The sequence below is a fragment of the Benincasa hispida genome, chromosome 1 (genome assembly GCF_009727055.1).
Source record: "Benincasa hispida cultivar B227 chromosome 1, ASM972705v1, whole genome shotgun sequence".
In the NCBI taxonomy this organism is placed as follows: domain Eukaryota; kingdom Viridiplantae; phylum Streptophyta; class Magnoliopsida; order Cucurbitales; family Cucurbitaceae; genus Benincasa; species Benincasa hispida.
Window position 1 is genome coordinate 29,031,937 of NC_052349.1, and position 8,846 is coordinate 29,040,782.

At 33.8% G+C, this 8,846-nt stretch overlaps 1 protein-coding gene across 4 annotated transcripts; it reads left to right on the plus strand.

Moving 5' to 3' along the window:
• The first annotated feature begins 382 nt into the window (after positions 1-382).
• On the plus strand, positions 383-8,846 carry LOC120070279 (reticulon-like protein B5). 4 transcript variants are annotated; one of them, XR_005479848.1, is made up of 7 exons: positions 383-677; positions 2,056-2,236; positions 2,328-2,469; positions 2,657-2,726; positions 2,842-3,032; positions 7,119-7,274; positions 7,939-8,846. XR_005479848.1 is itself a non-coding variant. In XM_039022199.1 (5 exons), the coding sequence occupies exons 1-5, from the start codon at positions 488-490 to the stop codon at positions 3,009-3,011; spliced, it is 753 nt and encodes a 250-aa protein (XP_038878127.1). In that variant the 5' UTR covers positions 383-487; the 3' UTR covers positions 3,012-7,112. The 4 variants fall into 4 exon arrangements, 1 of the variants encoding a protein (XP_038878127.1); XR_005479844.1 differs by having other exon boundaries at positions 2,842-3,167; positions 7,939-8,843; XR_005479846.1 differs by having other exon boundaries at positions 2,842-3,167; positions 7,942-8,843.

Consider the following 8,846-nt stretch of genomic DNA (forward strand, 5'->3'; position numbering starts at 1 on the left):
TGCGACATTAATATATCTTTGGGCCTCCATCGATTCATGTTGGTGTTTCCTCCCAATTAAAAAAAATTTCTTATAAATAGAAAATCTAAAAAATATTTAACAAACAATAAAGTATAAATATTTTTAAATATTTTTTTTACATTTAAGAAGACTCCCTATTAAACCACGACTTATTAAAAAAGTTCAAGGATATATTTCACGCCTAAAATCTATTGAATTTGGAATATGGCCTTAAAAATTTTATTTTATTTTTCGAATTTCAGATCACGTTGTTTAAATTAAACCAAAAAATGGATTTTTTTTTTTTTTTTTTTTAGGTGGGTTTAGTTGCGTTACTTCTCTAGTTTTCCACGCACACGTTTAAATAGCTCATAATATTGCATTCCCCATTCTCTACTTCTATTTGGTCCTCTCGTCTCTGCTTCGGAGACGGTTTTTTTTTTCTTTCCTTTCCATTTTCTGTTCTTCAATTTTGCTGCAAAGATCCATGGCTGACCAACCAGGGGAGCCAGATTCGGTCATTGACAAGATCTCCGGCAAGATCAACGACCACATTTCATCCTCTTCCTCCGGCTCTGATGATGACCGGCCTTCCAAAGTCGATGCTGTAAAATCCCACGTTTATAGGCTCTTCGGCAGAGATAAGCCCGTCCACTCAGTCTTGGGCGGTGGAAAACGTACTCTCTGATCCCTCTCTCTCTCTCTCTTCGCGTTTTGATCGGTTAATGGAAGATTTGGATTATGCTTTGTCATTCTTACTTATCGAATGCCTTTCTATCTTTCTACAATGTTATTGTTGAGATGTACTTGCGCAATTTCTTTCAGTTTTTCGTTCGATTGAATGACTGTCCGATGTTTTCTTGCTTTTTTGGAAGGAAATAATTTAATTGATGGAATGAAATGGTACAAGAGGGAGAAAAACCAATCCAAAGGGATTACAAATAAATTTTATTTATCCGTTTGGATAAAGGAGAATTTTAGTTGTAAATGCTAAAAGAAGAAACGCTTTTACATCAGAGATCGGATGACTGTCCAATGTCACAACATATAGTTTTTTCCTCTTTAACCTGCATGAAAAAGGTAGCTTAGCGTTATGGCTTCATACATTGTGGTTTCAGTTATATTAGATAAACATGAGGTATTATCTCAAAATCGATTTGCTAATTGGCAAGGAAAAGAGTAACATATATTTTGAGGTCTCTTCATCATACCTATGTAGGATCCTCAACATGTCCTCAATGGTATTTACAATTGTTGGATCAGATTTGAACATAATCTTTAGGCTTCCTACTTTCATGTTAGATACTCAAAACCATGACAATGATAAGAGTAACTGATGTATCTGCGCATTAGAAAAGTACTCAGTTACTGCAATGGGCAAAGTTGAGTTTTGCTGCTTTATTTATGAATAGGGTAACGGGTATTTTGTTTGACGTTCTGCTGCAGATCGTAGTTTAAAACAATATGTTATTCTTTCTACATTGTAGTTCGTATTTCGTAAGAATACTGTGGTTGATGAGATAAACGGCTGAAAGGAAAAGGTCTAGTTCTGTTCTAGTCTGTTTACCAGACGACTACAGAAACAATACTTACCCATTATTAATTTATTATTAATCTATTAGTAGAATTGTTTCAAGCAAATTTGGAAAGCTCTCCCGAATATATATCTATTCTTTCAAAGTTGTAACAATTAGGTGCATGCACCTAACTCCTCTGTTTGGAAATTCTGGGGTCTCCACTTGGGGCTATAGGCTCAAATGTTTGCATGGTTAGCTTGTTTATGGATTACAATCCCCTGTTAGTGTTCTATGGTTAAATGAATAGTTATGGAATATTGAATTGTATACAAATTTCTTTGTATAATATAATAACTACATTAACATGAATTGAAAACTGATTAGAACTGATTAGATAGACTTTTTTTTTCTCCACATACAAATTTCTGTAGAACGTGACATTGCAGTTACACTCTTCTGTAGTTCTACCCCTCACCACTTTCCTGTCTTTATCCTTGAGGAAACTTTTCTTATAAGTTATAATTACTTCCGGTTGCAGCTGCTGATGTTTTTCTTTGGAGGAACAAAAAGAACTCTGCAGGCGTCCTTGGGGGTGTCACTGCCTTGTGGTTTCTTTTTGAGCTGCTTGAGTACCAATTAATCACTCTTGTGTGCCATATATTAATTCTTTTACTGGCTATAGTTTTCTTGTGGTCTTATGCCAATACGTTTATCAACAAGTAAGGGCTTCGACTTACAAAATTTGATGCAATAAATAGTCTGTTGGTTTGGTTTTATACTTATATTTCGTGTTGTTTCATGTTTGTGTAGGACCCCACCTCAAATCCCAGATTTTAGAGTTCCTGAAGATTGCCTGCTTGAGGTTGTCTCTTCACTGAGAATTGAAATCAACCATGTAATCTCCACTTTACGTGATATTGCTTTTGGAAGAGATTTGAAGAAATTTCTCAGTGTAAGTTCAATGCTATTATCTCATGAGTAAATGTGTTTCAGAGAAGGGAAGAAACAAAGGAAATATTTCTAGGCTTGATCATCTATTGGAAATAACAATTTTAGTAGTTTCTGAAACTTTTTTTATCACCATTTTGTTTATTGATTACTCTGGTAATGCCACTGAGGATGTCTGATACCATCAACAGGCTTTTATTGGCTTATGGGTTCTATCAATAGTTGGCAACTGGTGCAATTTTCTGACCTTGTTATACATATGTAAGGACCGCTCTTTCAGTTTTGGATGAGAAATCACCAAACCTCTTGCATTTATAATTGAAAATATGTTCTTACATATTGATAATTTGATGTGTATTTGATGCTTGAAAATCAGCCTTTGTATTGCTACACACTGTGCCAGTTCTTTATGAGAAGTATGAAGACCAGGTTGACCCAATTGCCGAGAAGGCTTTGATAGAGCTCAAGAAGCAGTATGCTGTCTTTGATGCCAAGGTTCTGAGCAAAATCCCAATGTGGCCACTTCAAGGGAAGAAGAAGAATTAGATTATGTGGCATTTTTGTCTGGTTAGGCTTAACTTCATCTCTCTCTTAGCAGTCTTGTTTTCTTTTTCTGGCAAGGCAGCTCTGTTACTTTTCCCTTGTTTCTCAAGTAGAAGTTAGAAGCCTTTCTGCTGCTGCTGCATGCTTACTCTGCACTCAGTAAGTTTTGGGTAGATTGATAAATTCTGCACCAATGTACCTTGCTTTTCCTTGTCAACCCCAAGCTTCTTTGCCTTCCCGAGTAATTAATTATATGGTTCTTTGTCTTTCGGCTGCTGCTTTTTTTTTTTTAATAATAGTAATAAATCTGTATGTTTGGGTTTATGTAGTTTGTTTGTCGTCGAGAAGTCTAAGCTTCTACTTTTATTTATGATCTATTTGCATCGAATTTTTAATTGCTTTAATATTTAGCTGCCTTTAGACTAAGTAGAGAACTGGAATGTAGGAATCTGTATTTGAGTAGTCTTGATTTGAATTGGTTTGTGCATATAAAAATATTTAGGTATATGAGGTATGTTTGGAGTTTGAATTTATACAGGAGGTTTGATTATGAAATTCATAATAAACAAACTAACATTTGAAATTTAGGTTCTAGTGGGGAGGTGCCCCCTACAAGGAAAAACTCTTCATGATTACATTCCATGTGTAGCATTCATTCTTAGAAACGCTTGGCTCTTGTTAGTTAACTAACCTGCACATTTTTTTTTTGAAATGTTGCTAAGAAATCAACTCTTCGTGAAAATCACGGTAAGAAATTGACTTTATTTTCAAAAAACTTAAAACCATGGGATTTAAATGGTTGATTGTACTTAAAAAAAAAAAAAAGAAGAAATTAATTGTCAAAAGTTAATTTATTTTTGCTTGAAAAATTGTGTTCCTCCAAAATGTTGGAGAAAAGATAATGAAGGACATGTTTGGAAGTAATTTTGAAATCACTAAATTAATTTCTTTTTGCTTGAAAAAGTGTGTTCCTCCAAAATGTTGGAGAAAGATAATGAATGACATGTTTGGAAGTAGTTTTGGAATGACTAAAATCATTTTTGTCATTTCAAAATCACTCCAAAACATGCTTTTAATGTGAAAATGACATTTAAAAGTGTAAAATTAAATATTAAATTGAATTTGAGTTATGAAGCACAAATACTTCATGTGAGGTAGAGAATCAATATTGGATACATATCCTAAGAATGAATGCTGCACATGATATGTGATTTGGCTTTTTTTAAGGATACGTGTCCCTTCCAAAACTAAGCAGTCTATTTTAAAAGCACACTGCCCCAACCCAAAATTAAAAGAAGAAAAAAATAAATGACCAAAACCTAAAATCGTGTGATCTTCATTTTCACGTTGAGTCCCCACAAAGTCAAGTAAAAAATAACCCACTTGATTATCTTCAACAATTCAAGGAAGTTCTTTATTTACCTCCGCACTTCCCCCTCTAATCTTCTTCTTCTTTGATTGATTTGACTCCAATGTGCCACCAACTTTTTCTATTGTATTTTATTGATCATTGTATTTCAATATCTCTGATATTGCTTTTGTATTGTATTTTAGTGTTTGTATTGTATTTTGTTATTGTTATTAACTTGACATGTTATATTTTTAAGTGGATTGTATTTAGCTTCTTTATATTAAATTTACAGATATGTGGATTTTTTAAATAAAAAAACATATTATCGACAAATTTGTATCCTAGTTTTTTAGAAATTGATGTATCGTCGTATCCGTATCTCCTATCCGTATTTGTTTTTGTGTTTCATAGATTTTGAGTGATTAAAGATGAGGTGTAGATTTGAACAAAAGGTATTAGTGGAGAATATATGTAGTAATGAGGTTGGTGCGTCTTGTGATGCATGAACATGTAGAATGGAAAATTCCTGAAGCCTGAAAGGAGACATGGGTGAATAACTTTTGACTTGAAACACGTCACTATATCAATTAAAATTAAGTTGATAAACAAAACAGGTTATATCATATGAACATAAACTATTATTTGCCAAAATAAGCTTAGCTCAATGGTAATTGGCACGACCTTCCTTCCTAGTAGTCAGAGGTTTGATCCCCATCCTGCAAAAAAAAGTAATTAGTTAGTCGGACTTAACATAGTAGGATGAACCAATGTCGTGTTGTGACACTCGAGTACTCGAGGCGCACATAGGGGTACATGATGTAGTTATCGTCTATACTAATAATGTGCATCTTCCTTTTCAATGATTCAATCATAGAAGCTCTAAAGTTAAGTATGCGTGACATAGAATAATAAGTGACTTCTTAAATTTTTTTATGGGAAGCCAAAACATGCTCTAGGACTTTATTTTCTTTGTTTTTGCACACCTTTTTGGAATGAAAATGTTTCTTGATTTTTTTCAAGCACAATAGAAGGAAATAAGAAAGAAAACTTAAGGACAAAGTGAATAAAAAAGAAGGGTGGAATTTGCCTATGGAAGTTGGCCTTCACAGATTACCAAATAATCGAATCTTTGCGCATGGATAGCTAACTCATGAGTGATAGAATTACTCCTACGATTAGCTCAAAGAAAGACATGGATAGAACCATGATGATGAAGATCTCGAAAAGAGTCAAACGAAAACCTGAACCTCTTTCGTGAATCTAGCTTTCCCAATCAAAAGATTCTATAGAATTAGGGAATTAGTTTCGGCCCAAAACGGGGGAATACCAGCTTCAAGAGCTCTAGATAAACCATTAAACATGGCAAAAACAGTTTAAATCACAAAAATCTTAATTAGCATTCTAGATCATCTACATTTGAATAACAGTTTTTATAGCTCCAAGTAGATTTTAGTGTTACATGGGCAATAAACTTCTTTCGGACAGAAGGTTTCTGCTGAAATCTTAACTTCTGGTGTTTAGACGTGTCTTATTTGGAAGATATTTATGATAGACAGTCAGTCCATCATCTACTATATGTTTTGTTGTCTATCTTAGAAGGAAATGACAGTTATAAGGGAAATTCCACTAGTTTGCATATCATTTGTTTGTCCATAAGATTATACTCTGTTGCTCTCTATGCAAGTTTTGCATCTACAAACAACATTGAGGTTCCATTTGAAAACTGTTTGGGTTTTAAACAATAAGTTGGTAAACATTAGTTCTACTTATAGATTTCTTTGTTTTGTTATCTACTTTTTATAAATGTTTTTGAAATCCAAGCAAGTTTAGAAAACTTACAAAAAAAAAAAAAAAAAAAAAAAAAAAAAAAAAAAAAAAAAAAAAAAAAAAAAAAAAAGAAAAAGAGTTTCTAAAATCCAAATGATTATAAAAAAAAAATGGAACAATTCAAATTCTTTAAGGATGTAGGATTTAATACGCTTTACTCAGCACAATGTCTCAAAAGGAAATTTTATTTGGATTCAAGATTTGAACATGGCTCTATTCACAGAAGTGGCATCCTCCAATTCCTAGCTTTTTGACATCAACAGAGTGAATCTTTTTGATGTAAAAACACTTCCATCGCTGTCACATGGAATTCAAGGTTCGATTAATTTATCGAAACCTGAAAAGTTCATCTACATCATTGCTGCAGTAGTGCAATGAACATTCCTAGATATTGAGACAAAGAAAAGGCATGTGATAACTGATATATGGTCATTGTCCTAAAACTTTTGAGTAGGATTTTTGGAAAATCCTCAGACATAAGTCATGGAGTTTGGTTTTAGCACAGACCATTTTGTTCTAACTTTCCTAAAATTCATTCCCTACAAGCCTTCTTAGAAAGTTCATTTTGACAGTGATCTATTCGGGGCATACGGTAATCGTACAGTAACAATGTAGAACTCAATTATTTGACATCACATGCCGGGAAAAACCCGAGCTTGGTTTGTGCCGAGTTTTGTGAACAGAAAGATCTTGAATTGGATTGAATCCTTGGGGCAAAGAATTTGCATTGATACATAAAGGTGTTCTGTTCAATTCTATGGCAATAGGATAGACTTGAACCTTTAGTTATCATTGTCTCATAAATCCTCCATAGCTTAAGGACACTATCAAGGGAACCCCACAACTTAACTGGCAAATATATGCATATTTATGACTTTGCTAGTCTGTCTTGTTAGCAACTAAAGTGACTGAAGGATGACTCGCAACGACAGGTCGCATGTGGGAAGTCTTGGTCCCCACGGAAAATGTTGATAGAGAAACGATAGAAGGACAAAGCTCGTAAAGGCCACCCATCACTGTGCTTCTATGGTGGAAAAGCAGAAAATCCAACAAGTCTGGCAAAAAAACTAGTAGAAAGAGACAGAGAGGTAATTTTATCATACTTTGTCATTTGTCCTAGCATATTTTGTCCATGTCTCCTCCTTCTTGCTATAGACATGTGACAAACTTCTCATTCTTAGCCAACACTTTTTAGTCCATTAGCTAAAAGCCTAACACTGTTTAAGAAAAAAAAAGCAGGATTGGATCTGTTTTAATACCAATTTGTTGGTCAGCTATCTTGTATTCTTTGAAAGGTCTTTTGGGAGGTGGGAACCATTTACGCCTTGAATCGTTTTTTTTTTTCTTTTATCTCTTCTCAGAGAATAGGAGTTTACCATGGCTACTTACTTTTTGGTTTTTAAGCACAATTATCCTCAAGTCTTTAAGAGCTTTTCTGCATGAAGTAGGCACTAGTAAAGTTGCCAAATACGAAGATAATAATGAAGCATTAAGAAATTGAAAAGGACTAGGCAAATCTTGTTGGTATTCAGAAAGAGATAAGGTTTTTAATAACAGACTGTTTGAGGATGTGGTGCAATGGTTGCCCATCATCCTGAACCAGTTTTGAGTCTTTTTGGGTTTGGTAGCAATTGAAATGATGAATTTAAAGTATTCAAATGACCTGCTAAAAGCCTTAAATATTCAAGAGTGTTCATGAATAACTGTTTATAATATCAAGCACACCAAAAAATGAAAGCTACAATTTTGCAGCAGACACATGAGCATAAATGGAGCCCATGTTCATCATTATGCTCAGAGATGAAACTGAAAGTTTGGTCTGAGGATGCTTCAGTGGCCTGTGATGTGACTATAATTCATGCACCTTAAATAGTTCCATTGAATCTTAGCTTTGTACAAGAGAAAAGTTAAAGAGTTTAACCACTTTTTTGAACCCTTTGCCTGCCACCAAAAAGCTATATTCAAGTGCTAAAGTATGCAATTGCTTACGTTTGGTCGAAGATACACTTCGTTTCCTCGATCCAAGTGCCTTTCTATTTTTGAAGTTTTTGTGGTTTAGAGAGGATCTGAGCCAGATATTGTATATCTAAAAAGATGGGGTTTTGGATTTTTTTAGCCTAAATTGGTGGGCATTGTTCAAAATTTCTACCTCTAAACTCAAGTCTCCTTCATTCACAGTTGAAGAGAATTAAAAAAAAAAAAAAAAACACTTCTTTCAGAGTAAAAATTCAACTGTAGTTTGCAAGATGAAAATTTTGAGCTGATGAAGAATGAAATTTCTGTTTTGTATTAACTAAGCAGCAGAGTTGGAAGACATTATCATTCTGAATTTGGAGCCAAGAGATTCAAAATTTGGTCCAAATCTTATGATTGCTTCTGTTGTCATCCATCAGTTGGCTCAGTTTTGAACCAATCATGAAGAATCTATCAATTATTGAGATTTATTATGATGAATTTCTGTTTCACACTTTAATCAAATGAACCCTTTATTAGTTTCAATTAAACATGGGTTGTATCTAATAAAATCTGTTTAGTTCAATTTTTCAATCATGATTTGATTAAATTGTATTGCAGAGTAGGAGAGGTATTGATTTAATCATGTATAAGAAATAAAGTCGCATCTCTTAGGTCTAGGATTGGCCCTCACAACCTTCGAATTG